At 54.6% G+C, this 16,653-nt stretch overlaps 1 protein-coding gene and 1 long non-coding RNA gene across 2 annotated transcripts in view; one reads left to right on the top strand and one right to left on the bottom strand.

The window, feature by feature from the left end:
* LOC141749664 (uncharacterized) overlaps positions 1–12,535 on the bottom strand; it is a 141,530-nt gene extending 128,995 nt beyond the window's left edge. The window contains exon 1 of the long non-coding RNA XR_012589444.1: positions 12,431–12,535. This is a non-coding gene — a long non-coding RNA (uncharacterized LOC141749664). The remainder of the gene's footprint in view (positions 1–12,430) is intronic.
* Positions 12,536–13,500: 965 nt separating this feature from the next.
* NKX2-5 (NK2 homeobox 5) lies at positions 13,501–16,172 on the top strand. The gene is made up of 2 exons (XM_074603839.1): positions 13,501–13,932; positions 14,727–16,172. The coding sequence occupies exons 1-2, from the start codon at positions 13,638–13,640 to the stop codon at positions 15,332–15,334; spliced, it is 903 nt and encodes a 300-aa protein (XP_074459940.1). The 5' UTR covers positions 13,501–13,637; the 3' UTR covers positions 15,335–16,172.
* Positions 16,173–16,653: the final 481 nt, after the last annotated feature.

Raw genomic sequence — 16,653 nt, 5'->3', positions numbered from 1 at the left:
AAAGAAGACTGGGGAGAGCAGAAGAGAAGGGATGGACCTGGAGCTTGTGGAAAGGTTAGCTAGCTGTGCTATTTTGGTTCAATTTATTTGGGAGAAGACAAGTAATAAAATTAGCTTATCCAGCCAACAAGCTGGAAGGAAGTCCTGGATGAACATCCAGGAGGTGTCGGCCAGTGCTTGTTTGTGGGTGTCCCTGATGTCACATGAACTGCACCACTTCTCCAGGAGATGTAGAAGCAGCCAAGTCCGATGGCAAGCAGTCAGTATCCAGAGCAAGATCTACTGCAGGCTTTGCTCTCAGATGAGCAGGCACACTCATATCTAGATGCATCCTAGACTTGGACATACGGGCACATGAGCATGAAGGGCTAACCAGTGCCAAGGTCAGTTCCTCAAAGTGCTTTGACAGAGGAGCGGGGCAGGCAATGATAGAGGTGATTCCCCTCAGGACCTTCACAGTCCTATAATTTCCTAGATTGTTGTATACATGCTCAAAAAGAAAACAAAAAGCAGTACCTGTACCCTAACTCCCCCTAAACCACCCTGCAGGGAATACGCTCCAAGCGTTGGTGCCCTCCATAGAAACCAGTTAACCAACCCTTCCTCTGACATCCCTCGTCTCACTGTGGATCTTACCCAGCACTAACATTTTGCCCTTCTGCTCAGACCACCTCTCTAATTAGTTTTGTTCTGGCATCACTGTTAACCTTTTTGATCCACTAAATCCAAAGCAGTGTGGTGGAGAAGACAAATAAGGGAAACTAATGGACCTCCCTTCCTTGGAGAACCTGCCCAGGCTGCATTTCACCTGATTAAAACAGTGTAAGTCCCTCTCCCACGTACATAGACACAGAGCGCATTACCTGCTGAAATCAGGCAGGAGCACAAGATGCTGCTCTGCATTAAAAGAGGAGAGAAGCTTGGAGTTTGCTTCGTAGACAGCTGTCAGCTCCTTGGACCTGCCAGCTGTGCTTTGACCACAGCCAGACTACAATCTACCGGCCGTGTCAAATGTCCCATTTCCCCAAGTCTGCAGAGCTCAGAGAAAAGAGGATCCAGACAGTGCTTTATCTTGGTGACAACTTTCTTTTCTGAAATCAGTTGGGAACAACATGTTCAGCTATTGCCAGAAAAGATCACCAACAGCTATTGGCATCATCAGTCCTCGGTTACGTGGTTTCCCAAGTGGCACAAGGGATGACAGATTCATATTAATTCCAGTCAGCAAATGGATTATAAATACTCCTCCAGCCAGTTGCCACCTGATAGGGCTGTCCTTGAGTCCTCCAATTGTGGAAGGGAGTTGTCAACTCTAAATTTACCCACCAGCACATATTGTATAAAACACACTACTCTGTGATCCTTGGTAGACACTTGTGCTGTAGCCCAACATGGATTGGACCAGAAACTGCTAGTTCCATCAACCAGACAGACATCTCACTATCGCTTATCTCAAGACTTCGATGGCAGAAAGGAGAGAGGGATGGGTTTGACAGGATGCGTTTGTGTATTGGTCATGCAATCGCCATAGCAGTCCCATCAAGTTGTAAAAGTGATCAAAAGCTAGGCCCACCTAACACCTTTCTGATGAGGTAACAGCTTCTGTTCCTAATGATAGCCCTTCCCATCAGAAAAATGTACCACGATGACTGATAGAAGTAAACACAACTCCAAGGATGGGGTGTCCAAAACCAGACAGAGCTGATACAAAGCAGACCGAGACAGTGTTCCCTGCGAAAAGCAGTAGGCAGGATGCTAAAAGTTTGTACAAAGGGATTATTCACTTGAAGAAATGTAATTAGACAGATTTAACTTTTACAGAATGGTAAACAAAAAGAAAGCAAGCTTTTTTCTAGCTTTAGAACAGTCCTAGTGTCTGCAAGTTGGGCAGATGCTCACGCCAGCGGCACCTGTCTGCAGTAGATTTCCTCACACAAAAAAAAAGGGATCTGCCTGCGCAGGAGGACAGTTTGTAAATGATCAGTTCAGGGCACTTACCTAAAGTAAGCCCATTTTTTTGCCCGTTGCTTGTTCATGCACAAAAGCTTTCCAAGCTCATCAGCTGGAGACAGCATCTCATCCCTTTTGCTGGATGGCCACAGATAAAATCTGCCCTCAGTCAGACAAAGACACGGGAGTTACATGGCTGTTGGGGGCTGCATGACATTTTGCTCCGCTTTGGGCTTTTTCTGATTTCATGCCCCAGGTTATTCTCTAGTGGTGCTCTTCAGCGCTGCTGAGGACACCCAGCCTCTCTGGCAGCAGCAGGAGCCTTCTGCTCACCATCTGCACCCATAGCCTGGGCACTCCCCTTCCCCAAAACCCTGCAAGCCCTGGGGGCTCCCAGGCAGGGCTACAGGTCCCACAAGATGGCACTCGGCCACAGAGTGAGGGACAGCAGCCCAACAACCCAGTGCCCACTTCTGGACAGAGCAGGCTCTCCCACCTAATGCGGATTTGCCCCACATTTCCATAATTTTCACCTGCTGAGCACTTTTTAGCAGTTGAGCCAAACCGGTACCCACCCACTTTTCAGAAAACCTCAGGGGAGAGCAAAGCTGGAAAATGACGCATCGCAAAAATCCTGGGGATCTTTGCTTTGAGAAACTGTAGCACACCTCTGCATTTAGGAGAAGATTGGACTTTGTGCCTTTCTACCGGGAACAGTCATTTTTGTCATCTACATGAGAATTGCCCTAAACGTAGCCAAGTTATACACCCTGCTAAACAGCAGTTTCTCTGTGCTTTCCACATACTTGGAAGATTGTAGCACCTTTTAACTTCAAAAATACTGTAAACTCACACTGTAGCTATCTCACATAGGATACCCCAAATCAATTAATGCTTTTAACCTCAAACTCTGCACCTTAAATTCTTTAGGCAGTAGGGGTAAAGCTCGTGGATTATTTCCTCCCAACATATGGGATAGGCAAAGGTGGAACCACTCGCACCTTCAAAGCACCGGGACACGAAAGAGGAGCTGAAAAGTTCCGTGTCTGTAGTTTAGCAGCTTGCTGTGGAACAAGGCCTGGAGCTCAATAGGAGGGAGAAAACTAAATATTGAATGGCTGCTTGTTGCACAAGCACTCTGCATCCTGTGCGCTTCGTGAGACAGAGGCTCTAGGAAAAAAGCAAAGCTGAATTAAAACCAAAAGCCCAATGGGGAATGTACACAACGGAGAGTCACATCCTGAGTCCCGAGTGCCTGACTTTGCAGCTCGCACGCTGTCCCTTTCACCTCATTTTTGCTCATGTGTTTTGAATATAAAAAGTAGTTGGGAGTGACTCCAGTCGTACAACAAGCTTTTTCAAAATGCAGATTTACTCCAAGGCTGGTGGAGCTTATCATGAAAAAGTACACAGCGCCAACGCCATTTACTCACATCAAAATGTAGAGTAGAAATCAGTATTGCAGGACATTTTATCCTTCTGGAACTTTAATCCATCTAATGCTAACAAGTCACTCGAATAAATGTGGTGGGAATGAGAACAGGAGAGAGTCAACCAAGCAAATGGATCTACTCTGTTTCCGTTAGATCTCCACCACGGAGTCACACCAGCAGTGACGAGTCCATCACCTCCCCCTGCATGACACCTAACGTCTCAGCACTAACACAGTCAAGGATCAGTCTAGCAAAGGTTTCACATCCCTGATGAAATCTAAGTTCCCAAGACAGGAGATAAACGGTCATTTTCCGCTCTGTTTTGCCACAACTTCCATCACCTTTAAGTGCAGAGCGCTGCCTGAATGTGAACTACTGGATCAGATTCATATTTTGTAAATATTATTGTTATTTTATGAACTTTAGCATCGATGAGAGCAAAGCTAGAGAGGCTGGAATATGACAGAATGGTTTTGAGCTTGGCTGTTATTTGTCCATTTTTTAAAAAGTAGGGAGGGAGAAGGAAAAGGATAGTTTAGAATTGTGGTTAAACACATTTTTTCTCTAGAGGCATTTAGGTTTTTGCCTTTGCTTTGTTTATTCTTCTTTGGGACTAAGTAAAGTCATATTTTTAAACATAGGACATCCCCCTTTTCCTTTTTAAATACTGAAATTCTAAGAGTCACCCTAGACAGGGCTCATGCTGCTCTGACTGCCTGAAGCCAAATGCGTCTTTCAGAGTGTTTTCTTGTGGCCTAAGAAAGTATTTATTTTTTCAAGTCATTCCACTTGGATGTACCTTTATTCACTTTCCAGGAGGGGTTCAGTTTCATGACTTTTTTCTTTTAAATCACAATATGTAACAGAGTTCCTGTTTTGGGCCTCAGTTCTGTTATGATACTTCAAGCACATGAGTGATCCTTGTAATTCAGATATTTAAAATTTGACCAGCACTTTAGGATCTTACTGAATCATTGCTTATGTATTTCCTTATTTCTCTTTTGGGAGTTTACTGTCTTTTTACTTTTCTTAAAAATGGATGCATAATCCAGCGCCGATACACTCAAAATCAAGGGCACATTTTTACCAAAGCGTGTTTTGACAGCACGAGCTGTGAAGATCAGGGCCCTGGCTGAAAGCACAGATGTACCCCTCCTCTCCGGGATGCACTCTGCCAAACAGGAGGGTTAGAAGCTGTAGGGCAGCTAATCCTGAACTACACTTATGGGGGTAGTGGAGGAAACAACTTCTGCTGGACACAGTGAAGGGAAAAAGCCTCAGAAAATACTTCGAGATAGAGATTTCCAGCTCCCCAGCCTGGCTGTGCCTAAAACGTGTTTCCAAACCTGAGGAGCCGCAGTGAGGATCCTGGAGGTTTCAGTCCCCCTTGTGCAGACACAGTGTCGAGTATCTCTCAGCTGGAGCTGGAGGTCGGGAGTGCATCGCCCAAGCGAGTGCCCCGGGCACAGAGGGGCTGCGCTGGGGCAGCTGGAGGGTTGGAGCAGAGAAGGCATTTGGGAAGAAGCAATGCAGAGCCTGACAGCTTGGAGACAGCCAGATGTTTTCATCATTATGGAAAAAATCTGTTGGTGCCTCTTTGCCCAGAGAAACACTGGAGGAGGAAATATCCTCTTGAGCTCTGACCAGGGCTGCATATTAAAACTGCCACAGGCCAGGGTCAAAAAACAACAGAAATGGCAGGAAGGGACCTTTTCTGACTCCGGCTCTAACATTCAATGCAAAGGTGCCCCAAAAGGATGCACTACCTCCCTAGGGATCTCTTCCCAAATCACTGCCTCAGAGAGCTAGAAAGACAGGGCCTGAAAGACGGGCCCAAGTGATGTTTCTCCAGCAGACACACACCCACCCACCCCAGTGCTCCCTTGTCCCTCCAGCTGCAGCAGGTGCTGCCCTGGGGACACATCAGCCTGGAGCTGCATGGCTCTGAGGCACACAGCCCTGGGGTTGCAAGGAGACTGCGCACAGCAGTAATGCAACCAGGGGCTGGGGACCCCGGTCCCGGCTCACAAAACCAGCATTGAAGGAAGCCGGGTCCCTTCTGGCCCCAGACAACCCTGCCCCCCCCAGGCCCTGGGCTCAGAGGTATAACCAAGACCAGGAGACACCTTAGGGCGAGACCCAGGGCCGGGTTTTCCAGCCACACGGGGTAACAGGTTCCAGGTTTTCCTTCCTCTCCCCGTATTCCCTGCAGGCTCCGGTACTCCTCTCAGTTGGAACATACCGACAGGCTGCAGGACGCCAGGATCCGGCCAGCCCCGTCCCTTGGGCCCCCCCGGAGCTTCCCCCGGGCAGCTCCTCGGGATTCATCCCTCCCCACGGATCTCCCCTTCCCAAAAGCAGCGCGGCCCCGTCCCCCGCCGGCTCCTCTCACTAATTTTAGCTTTCAGGCACGAAAGATACAGTGCAATTAAAAACCAAAAGTAAACCCTGAGGACTGACGGGGAGAAAGGCGTGGAAAGCGGTAAAAAAAACGCCAACAGCCGAACCCAAACCCCGCCAATTTCTGTACGAAATCAACCCTACCCGTGAAATAAAAGGGCGTTTAACGTTTCATGCATTTCACTCGGCATTTTTTGTTGTTTAATTGGCAAGTAGAAAAGGCGGGCGGCGTCTGGGCTTGGGAACGGCCGGGAAATCGCGCAGACCCGGCAGGGAGGAAGGCAGGCACCGAGGCACCGCGCGGAACGCTCGCTCCTTTCCTCCCTTTCTTCTTTTTACAGTATTGCTGGGGCTCCAAGAAAAGAAAAAAAATGAAAAAAAAAAAAAGCTACCATTTAAATGTTGCTTTTTACTTCTACCGCTGAAAAACAGGATGATAATGAATGCAGGAATTGGGGAAAAAATGCAGACCTCGTTTTATTCCTTTGAAATTTAAAAAGATACTTGTGAAGGTATCCGAAACTTGAAAATTTTACCCAGGAAAAAAGAGAACAAAAAAAAAAGAATAAAAAACTAGAACCTTTACAAGATTTTCGTTTCTTTCCATCCTTTTCTTCTTGACACACACTTGAAATATATCGCATTTTATGTTCGGTAAATTGTATATTCATCAGGCTGACGAAAACACTTTCCCGCGCATATATTTGCCGGTTTTTCGCTATCATATATTTTATTTTTGCACGGCTTTCTTCCCAACCGTTTTTCTCTCTGCGATACAAACCGCGGGAGCGCTCGGAGCTTTAGTTTCACGAATAAGATGCAAAAACGGGACCCTTCGGAGAAACAAACCCACTCCCCGCCAGACCGCCACAAAACCGAACGGACAATTTCCCCCCTTCGGAAGAAACAACGGCTCAAAGGCCTGATCCTGCTCCCGGGGATGAACCTCCCGGGAGCCCCGGGGGGCTGCAGCGCCCCGGCCGCCCCCCGGCTCCGGGCTGTGCGGAGCCCGTTTTCCCGGCGCCTCCGTTTGCAGAATTGCGGGGTGGAAAAGGAGGAACCGTCTGCGCCAAACCCGCGCGTCTCGGGGCAAAAATGAAAACGGGTCGAAGGGTAGAGGGGTTATTTCCCTTCTTTTTGTTTGTTTGATTGCTTTTTTGTTGAGTTTAGGGGTTTTTTTGTTCGTTTAGGTTGTTTTTTGTTGTTGTTTATTTGTTTTGGGGTTTCTTTTGGGGTTTCTTTTGGGGTGGTGGTGGTGTATTTTTTTATTTATTTATTTAATATTACCTGGAAGCACTCCCGCCAGGAGTGGCAGCCCCCCCGGGGGCGTGAGGGGGGGATTTTGCAGGAGAGGAGTGAGACCCGTCCCGTGCCTCCCCCGGGGCAGCCCAGCTGCACGGCGGCAAGTGCGGAAAAAGAAACGGGGCCGTCTCGGGAAGCCGCCATCCCAATGCAGGGGGACAAAGAGGAAAGGCAGAGCCACCCACCCCTCAAAGGGCCCGCGGGGGCAGCTCGGCGGGGACAGGGACACATACACAACCCCTCCTCCCGGGGCTTGCCCTTTGGGCAGCCGATTTCATGCCTCTCCGGTTGTGGGTCACAGGCTGGGCCCTCGCCGGAGCAGAGGGGACATCGCCGGGAGACGCCGGAGCATCAGGACTCTGTAACTCTACTCGCCCGGGTTCATCCTCCCGCCCGTCTCGGCGGAGCTGATCCCTTCGGGAAGGGGGTCTCCTGCAGGCTCCGGGCTGGATCCCGCTGCAGAGAGCCCCGGGGGGAACCCACAACCCCCCGGCGAGGCTGAGAGCGGGCACCTCCGGGCAGGGCGGTGGCTGGGAACGCCGCCGGTCCCTCATCTCCGGCGGAGGGCGGGCGGGAAATCACTTTTAGACAAATAAAGCCCAAACACCGTCTCATGTTAAATACGGCTCTCCCTCTCCGGGCTACGCGGCCAAGGGCAGACCCGGATCCTGGAGGAGCAGGGCGGGGGGGGGGTGGTGTCGGACAGGGCCCCGCTGCCCCGGCCCTGCCCCGGCGCGGCCCCCCCGGGCTCCCGGGGAGCGCAAAGCGCGCATGGTGACATCGCAAGACGGATCGGATTTGCACGGCCAGCAGGAAGTATCCGAGAAGTCAGACCTTTATCTCCTCTGGAAAACCTCGTGCGGACAGACAAGCTGCAAACACCCTGAAATCCTTGCGGCGGTTTCAGGCTTCCCAGCCAAGCGCTGCTCCCATTCCCACTGGAGCCGCTGGGAAGCTTTTTGCCCGGGGGTGTAGATCGGGACAAAGCTCCGAGGGAGAGGACAGGGCAGCCCCGCCGCATTTCGAGCTTTGTCCTCCGAAACAGCCCACGCCTCATAGTGCCTGGAAGGTATTTCGTTTTTAAAACACTTTTCTTGACCACCACTAGACACCGGTGCGTCCTGGCTACTGGACGCGTGTGTCAAACCGTTGTAGCATTTGCTAAACGTGAAAGTCTCTTCGGTTGTTTAATTTTCCCGTCCCTAAAATAACCGTATTGCTTCTGCCCTGCGTGAGTTCCTCTTGGAAACGTAACGAACAAGCGCTTCTGTAATTAACGGGACGCGTTACAAAGCTTTTACTCGAGCTTAGTAAAACGGCGGGTCCCGCAGCCAGCATTAATAACGCGACGGCTGCAGTAACGCCCGGGTGCTGGGAGAGGGGCACTGGGAAGGACGACGAAATCCCAGATCGCGCTCTTTTCACCAGCGAACCCAGCACAGATACAGGCAGAAAAAAGTTATAGGCAGGGTAAAAGTAAAGCTTTTGATCTATCTGACCGGCTCCCAGCTCCCGCTTCAGCCGCGGGGGGAGAAACCCACCTCCAGTACCCGAGGTGCAAGAGGCATCTTAATTGTCAGATTCCAGGCACAGAGCCCAGGCCAGGAGGGGAAAATCCACGGTGGCATTTGCTATCCAAACCCCCCCTGACCAGGCCACCCCGCCCGTGTCACCGACGGAGGCAGAAAGCGGCGACCGAGCCATTCCCCGTGCGCGCCTCCCGGGCCCTGCCTGAAAAGCGGAGGCAGGGGGGGACGCAAAACCGAAACGACCCGGCACAGTTTTATTACGGGGTTTGTATAAATTGTCCTGAAATAAAGGGAAGACACTTGGGTGCTTTCTGGACGCTGCATTTGCGTGCTGTGCCCTGGCATCAGCCCGCCCGGCTGCATCAGCGCTCTCCGTCCAGTTTGCACGGATGGAAAGGGCCCGATGCTCTCCTAAGTGCCCGGCAGGGATGGGTTGGGATGCGGCAGCGGCGGGCAGGGGCCCCGGAGGCCGAGCAGCGGCAGCGGGGATGGTAGCGGAGCCGCCTTGCACCTGCCCCGCCGACGGATAGCGGGGCTGTCCCGGAGGAGCCCCCCGCCCCCGGCTCCCGCAGCAGCAGTCCCGAGCACCGGGCAGAGGGGAGGTCCCTCGCCACAGGCCCCTTCACGTCGAGGTCAAAATTATCTTTTTCTTGCGCAATGCCCAAGGATGGGGAGGCCAGGGCCGCGGAGAGGGGCTGCTCTCCCCGCCAGCGGCCCCGGCGCCGGGAGCAGAGCGGGGCGGCCGGGAAAGGCGTGCTTCATTAGAGCTCTAAAGCGGAAAAAATAAAGGCGGGGGGAGGGAAGAGGAGGAAAAAAGCGGGGGGACGGACGGACGGACAAAAAAAACCCCAAAACAAAACAAAAAAACCCCAACAACAAAAAAAAGGTAGCAAGAAAAGAAGGTTTTTAGGTGGAGCAGAGCGGAGAGTCTGGACAGCTCCAAGGACGTTTTCCTCTGCAGAAATCCAGAGGGGTGAAAGCAAACCCTTCCTGCAGCCGGGCAGTGCGGCCCCCCCGCAGCCCCCCTCGAGACCCCGGTGGGACCCCGCCACGGCGGACACGCAGAGCAGACCAGCTATCACGCCGGAAGCATTTATTCAACCCGGGCTCGCCGCTTCGCCGTTTTGTAATATCTCTTTTCCAATCGTTTGAAAGAAGTAACTGCCCAAAAGACCTTGGGGAGCCCTCGGGGACCCGCAGAGATCCCGAGGACCCAGCGGCTCCCGCCGCCCACGATGGGAACCGGGAGATTGGCACAAGTTCTCGCAAGGAAACCCTAATAGGCTATTTCTGGACTACTGGCTCTTAACAAATCTACAGCACCTGAAGTGTTAGCACTCAATTAGTGACAAGGTTTCAAACCCCGGCGTTTACTGGTGAGGTATAAACAGAGTCCTCGGGAGATAGCCGGGAATTAGAGCGGGAGGGGGCCCTGGACATTTTAACCGACTGGGATTAAGAGGAAAACTTTTTTAAAAGGCCCCATCTCTCTCTCTCTAAACAGTCCGAGGTGTCGAAAGCTCGGGGGGAGAGAGGATGTGCTCTCCGGAGCTAATTGCGGGCTTGGGGTTTTTTTTTGTTTGTTTGTTTTCAGCAAGAAAAGTTTTTGCTTTTAAACGAATCGCATTTAGCAATCCCGGAGAGAAGCAACAAGCGGGTGAAGAAGACAACCCGCGCCTGCGAGGGGCTTTTATAACCGTGGAGGACAGGCTCAGTCCCGAGGGGCCAGCGAGAACAACCTGCAAACCGCGGAAGAGAGCAGGGCACCCCCCGCTTTCCCCTCGCAGCCAGGAAAACGGCAGAGGCTTTGCTCGCCCCATCTCCCCCACGTACACCCAACGGGGCCTGGGTCCCGATTTGGATGGGTGGGATGGAGAAGGTGTTTCAGGGCGCTCCTCCGGGGTCCTGTCTCCCTTTACTCATTTTTGCGTGTTATTTAAACGCGATTCTAATTTCGCACCCGCTGGGCTGCAATCAAAAGCGACCCCACAGAAGGCAAAAGCGGTGCGGGAGAGCTCGGGGTGCGGGTGACGCCTCCCCTCCACCCCTGCCCCGGGGGCTCAGCCGGGGCGGACCGGCAGCTCACCCCGGGCTGAGCAGGACGGCGACCGAGCCGCGGCGCCGAAGGGCTGCAAGTGGGGTCCGGAGCTGGGTGAACCGGTCGCCTTTGTCCCCTCTGCTAGGCTGCCATCGGCCGAGATGCCATTTGCAGTCGGAGCCGCTGGAGAGCACCGGGAAAGGGGGGAAAAAGGGGACTGGGGGGAAATGGGTGCTGAGCCCCGACCCGGAAAGTCCATGAGCTGCTGTATGTCAGTAACTTACTCATCAATCAGCCGGACACAGAGCAGACCTGGCCTCTCTTTGCGGAGTGTTTGCTTTTTCACCAATTATTGCGGCCCTGCAGCTCTTTTTGTTGATACAGTAGTTCTAAAAAGTGCTAATGTTCATTTATCAGGGGGCCGAGCCCAGGACTCCCACTAGTTGTGATTCTTCCAAAAATATAAACACGAAGAGAAGGGCTAAGGCTAAAGCCCCCATTTGTTTCTAAACTGCAGTATTAAAAGTGATGCATTGTTGAAGATAAAGCGGAGATAACGCTGTCTGTCTCCAATGAATGTCTCCCCGACGCATTAATGACATTCCAAATGATAGCTCCGGCTTATCGTTCAATTAATCACTTCCACCCTCTGCAGCAGGGCCCACATCGATCGGGAGCCGCCGTGTGACAGGGGGTCTGGAGGAAGCCCGTCAATCCTATCCTCAATTCACAGCAGTTTGTCGGCCGGCAGCTCTCTCCTCCCGGTGGCCGCAGAGCCCGCCGGCGGGGCCGCCCCGCCGGGGATGCGCTCCGGGATCGGACCCCCACCGAGTCGGGGCCGCTTTCCCCTCCAGGTTCACCGGGCAGAGGGGGACCTCCGTGGCAGGCACTGCCTTCCGAGCTCCGGGCGCGACCTGGGAAGGGCGTTCTGGGGCCGGGATGGAGGAAGGGAGCGCTGGACCCCGTTTCTCCCGTACCGAGGGAGGTGGGTGCCCCCATGACAGGCGAATCTGCGGCCGCGGGTCTGTATTTGGAGGGAGAATCGGGAACACTTCTTTATTTTAGTATTTATCTAACCTATCTCCATTAGCTTGTAATAAAAAGGAGGCAACGAGGTTAGAAAGACCACCGGGCGGTGCAGAGGGCAAGGGGTGCCGCAGACACCCGTCAAAGTCCCGCCGTAAGCCTCTCTCCTGAGCCGAGCTGCCGAGGCTGCCTCCACCTTCCCCGTCCACTTCACCCCTTCTCCTGCCACTGAGGAAAGTCCTGTTCCCCAGGGAAGTCCGCAGGAAGCGCAGCCGCGAAAAGCGAGGTGGCCGCTTAGCCGCCCCCCTCCCCTCATTAAATAGCAATATTTCAGGCCTCCCCGTACACACTTAATCGCTCCGACTGTCATCGCAAGATCCGGATCTGGTTCGTGGACAAACCGCTCCCGGGACACCCGCAGACGGCTAAGGCAAGGGGCTGCGAGCGCCCGGGCTACTGCTGCCGCAGCGGCCGGCGGGCCCCAGAGAGCGGGACCAAAGTCACAGCATCGCCCTTAAAAACATCCTCAACTCAATTCCCCAGAAGGGAGCCCGAGGGTGCCGAGACACAAAATCTCGGGGGGGAGCGGGAGGAGGGACAGCAGGAGGAGCAGCCCGGACAGAGGAGCTGCGGGCAGGTGCCCGCGTTTCCACCGGCTCCGGAGGGTTTCCTCCGGCTGCGGGAGAAGGATTTGCAAAACTCGCCCTACGACCCCCCGGGCAGGGCCCGGCCGAGGGACCCTCCCAACTCACCGTATCCCCGCAGGGCTTCTCCGTTCGGCTCCCCGGACCCTGCCTTATCTCCCAGCGCCCTCGGCCGCGCCGGGGCTCGGAGGGGACGAGCCCATCCCCGTGTCCGCCGGAGCCGGGCGGGCCGCACCGAATAAGTCCCTAGAGGAGATTTTTTTATTTTTTTTTTTCCCTCGGCCCCCGAAGCCAGAAAGCGCCGTAACGCCCCTCCTCAACCTGAGACTTTGCCGCTAAAGTTTATTTTAATTACTCCAAGCGCGTTAAATTAATGAGCTTCCACTTCTGCCCCTCGGGAATCCAGGGGCCTGCGGGCAGCCCCGCGCCCGCCCGGGCTGCGGGGACCCGGCCGGCACCGGGGCTCGCCCCCAGCCGCAGGCCAGCGGCCGGGTGCTTTGACCCCAGGACCCCTATATATTTTGCAATGCCTTCAACCCGCGTTTCTTCCGGACAGTGCTATTTTTTTGTTTCGTTTGAAAGCTTTACAAATAGGCGGGGGGTAAACCCAAGCGGCATTTCCCCCTCCAAAGCCAGGCAAGGGCTGTTTAGGGTCTCTCTCCTATCAGCGGTATTTTGCAGGCACTGTGCTGCTTCAGAATATCTGAATAAATCTTAAGCGCAGGTTTCCCCTTGAGTGCGCTTCACACAACAGTGAACTCCTGTTTTCTAGTTCCCGAGATCGGATATTGCAGAATACTAAAAATGAAACCTCCGTTCCCTTGCTTAAAAAAAAAAAAAATCAGCACATATTTGGTTGATGGTTTCCTCCCGGCCTGTTTATTTAATCTGACTGTATGATAGATAGCATCAGATAGTGGCTTTGTACACATTAGGCCATTCTGGATTTTTTTTTTTAATGGATCAACAAACTCAGCGGGGAAAAGCTGGATAAATACAGTGCCGCCCCTTTAAATGAGTGGGGATGTTTTTGAGATGTATTACTATATTAGGTGACATGGAACTTTGCATCTCTCATACCATCACTGCAATGTTGGCCAATAGAAAGCTAAAGTCACCCAAAAACTGCCTAGTCCCTCCTTCCTTTCCCTTATGGTCTGGTCCTACCTGCCTCCAGTGCACAAGTCAAGGCTACTTGCAGGAATGCTATGTGCCCCCTCTGTGAGCCCACGCTCCACTACTGCTCCAGGTTGGCTGCTCCCCACCTGCTTTTCCATGACCCTGGGCTCCGGCCACTGCCCCGCTCTCCTCCGCAATGTTTCCTAGCCCTGTGACAACGACACCCTTCTCGGTCAAGGATATTTTGAACTTGGAACAGCATCAGAGTGGCCTGGCCTCCATGGAGCTCTCCTCGCTGTCCTCCCCCTCCTGCATGCTGGCCACCTTCAAGCAGGAGGCGTACAGCGCCGAGCCCCCGGCCCTGCCCGACCTGCGGGAGGAGCTGCCCGAGGCCCACCCGGCCAAAACCCCTGCCGCCTTCCCCAGCTCCTACTACGTTAAAAGCTACGTGGAAATGGACTCGGCCAAGGACGCCAAGGCAGACAAGAAAGGTAAAGCCAGCGAGTAATGGCAGGGCTGCCCGGGGCTCACCGGTGAAGCAGAGAAAAAAGGAGGGCGGGGGAAGGCGACCCCCAGCCCGGGGCTGGGGGGTCGGCCGAGGGCGGCTTGGGCTTCCCCGGGGCGGCGGAGGAAGAGGGGACGGTGTGGGGCGGCGGGCCCGGCCTCGGGGCCCGGGGCAAGGAAGAGCATCTTCATCCCCTCCCATGGCCCGCTGTCCCATGTCCCCGCTGGGGACAGACCCACGGCGGGGAGCATCCCACCGAGCCCGGCTCGGGAGACCCCCGCGGCTCCCCCGAGCGGGGCTGGGGCCGCAGCCGCGCCGGCTGCCCGACGGGACGGGCAAAGCTGCAGGATGATATGTGAGGCCTTGAGCCTCTCCAGAAATTAGGCGACAAATCTGATTTCTAATTCGCTCGGCGGAGCTTACACCCATGAGGTCGGAGTGGGATTCGGTACAAAGACTATATGCGACAAATCCAGGCTGTGGCACAGGCGGTCGCGACTCAAATCAGTGCACAGAGCATCTTTGTTTTCAAACAAGGAAAAAAAAAAAAAAAAGACCGACGGAAAATTGCTAAAGAGGTACTTAAAGAGCGGGCAGGGCCGGTCCCGCTGCCGCAGGAGCGGGTCGCCACGGCGGCCTGCGGGGCCGAGGCACAGCGAGGTCGGGAAAGAGCCGGGGGCGCGGGGCTCGCTCACGGTGCACGCAGTTTATTGAACATAGCTTCCCCCCCCCCCCCCCTTTTTTTCCTTCTTTTTCCTTTGCCCATTTATTTTGCTGCAGAACTGTGTTCCCTGCACAAGAGCCTGGAGCAGGAGAAGAGAGACCTGGAAGATCCCGAGCGCCCCAGACAGAGGAAAAGGAGGAAACCTCGCGTCCTCTTTTCTCAAGCCCAAGTCTACGAACTGGAGAGAAGGTTCAAGCAACAGAAATACCTCTCGGCTCCCGAGAGAGACCATCTAGCGAACGTCCTAAAGCTCACCTCCACCCAGGTGAAAATTTGGTTCCAGAATCGAAGGTATAAATGCAAAAGGCAGAGACAGGATCAGACCCTCGAAATGGTGGGCATCCCTCCCCCCCGGCGGATAGCGGTGCCGGTGCTGGTGCGCGATGGGAAGCCTTGCCTGGGGGAGTCTTCTCCCTACAGTTCACCGTACAATGTCAGCATTAACCCCTATAGCTACAACGCCTACCCCGCCTACACTAATTACAACAGCCCTGCCTGCAACGCCAACTACAACTGCAACTACCCCTCCATGCAGACCATGCAGCCCTCGGCGGCCGGTAATAACTTCATGAACTTCAGCGTAGGGGACTTGAATTCGGTGCAGACGCCCATCCCGCAGGGGAACGCGGGGATCTCCACGTTGCACGGGATCCGAGCCTGGTAGAGCCGCCCCCGCACCCAGCCCGCTCCCCTCCGTGGACCACGGCCACCGGCGAGACCCCGGGGCCGGGAATGGAGGGGCTTCGGCCGCGCCTGCGAGCCGGTCTCGGGACATTTCCAGGCTGCGGGGGGGATGAGGACGGTTCAATGGCAGCATCCCGGTGGAGTTCACGAGCGTGGCGGCCATTTCCAACGGGGAATTCTTCAGTATTTCGTGCGATGCCTGCGCGCCGGGCCGGGCCGGGCCGGGCCGTGCGGGCAGCGCGCAGGGGGTGCTCGGCGCTGCCCGCAGCCCCCGACCCGTGCGCCCGCCCCTCTCGTTCCCCCTTCCACCGGGGTCTTCGCCCCGGTAGTTCCCCTCCTTCCTTCCTACAAAGCAGCCGGTCATTTTGCTTGACTTGTTCCCAACAACAGCTAGCCCTGAAACGTTTTTTTTTTTTTTTTTAATTTTTACTCTATACTAATTATTATTGAGATCCACATTTAATTTTTTTGCACTTCCCGTACGGTCCCCGCTGTGCGGCCAGTTCAGCATCTCGCCAGCCCCAGGGTCTCCCCCTGCGAGGCTGCTAACGCCGGAACCGGCTGCGCCCCACCGGCGCCCGATACGGGCCGGGAGCGGCTCTCGCCAGCGCACGGATAAGGACAGACCCCCCCACCCCGGACGAGGAATACAGACACTCCGACCTGCCAGGTCCCCGTAGGGTTATGCACTAAAACGTGAGTTAGTATTGAAATGCACTGTCCGCCCCTCGCCCCGCCGCCCGTTGGTACGTGTTTCCCTTTGCTGTACAAGCTGATGGAGATCAGTCAGTTGTCATTAAAGTGAGTGGCTTAACCATGCGCGTCCCTGGCCTTCCTTGTGCGGCCCGGGCCCCCCAGCATCCCCCGGCGACGGAGCCACCTGCCTCGGGGGCTCTCACCGGCAGCCCGCTGCCGCCTCCTTCACTCCGGTAGCCTTCCCCTGCTGGGCTTCCCCCCGCCCCGCCCCGGCGTTGTGTTGCCCTCCCGTAATTTCAGCATTTCCCGTTTTGACGCCTGCAAACGATGCTTCTATTTTAACGTCTTTCAAAAATAATTTAAAAGCCGCTTTTTGAGCTCAGAGCCTGGGCAGGACCGCTATGCACCGGCCGTGTCCTGTCCCCTCCGCGGGCTGGTGTCGGGGCCGGCTCCGTTCCCCCCCGTCGGTGACCCCGTCGCTCCGAGTCTCCATGAGCTGGGGGTGAGCGGCTGGTTTCTCCCCCATACAGAAAAGCAATGCGAGGGGGTTACAAACACCCCAAGCCATAAACCAAGGGGATCGGGCTTTGCCGGAGGGGAACT

The sequence above is a fragment of the Larus michahellis genome, chromosome 11 (genome assembly GCF_964199755.1).
Source record: "Larus michahellis chromosome 11, bLarMic1.1, whole genome shotgun sequence".
Taxonomy (NCBI): Eukaryota; Metazoa; Chordata; class Aves; order Charadriiformes; family Laridae; genus Larus; species Larus michahellis.
The sequence above is the reverse complement of the archived record's forward strand: the minus strand, read 5'-3'. Positions and strand labels throughout refer to the sequence as shown.

Coding starts and splice junctions, on each gene's coding strand:
- NKX2-5 (XM_074603839.1), top strand. CDS start 13,638: ATGTTTCCTAGCCCTGTGACAACGACACCCTTCTCGGTCAAGGATATT. Junction 13,933..14,726: donor CGCCAAGGCAGACAAGAAAG/GTAAAGCCAGCG, acceptor ATTTTGCTGCAG/AACTGTGTTCCCTGCACAAG.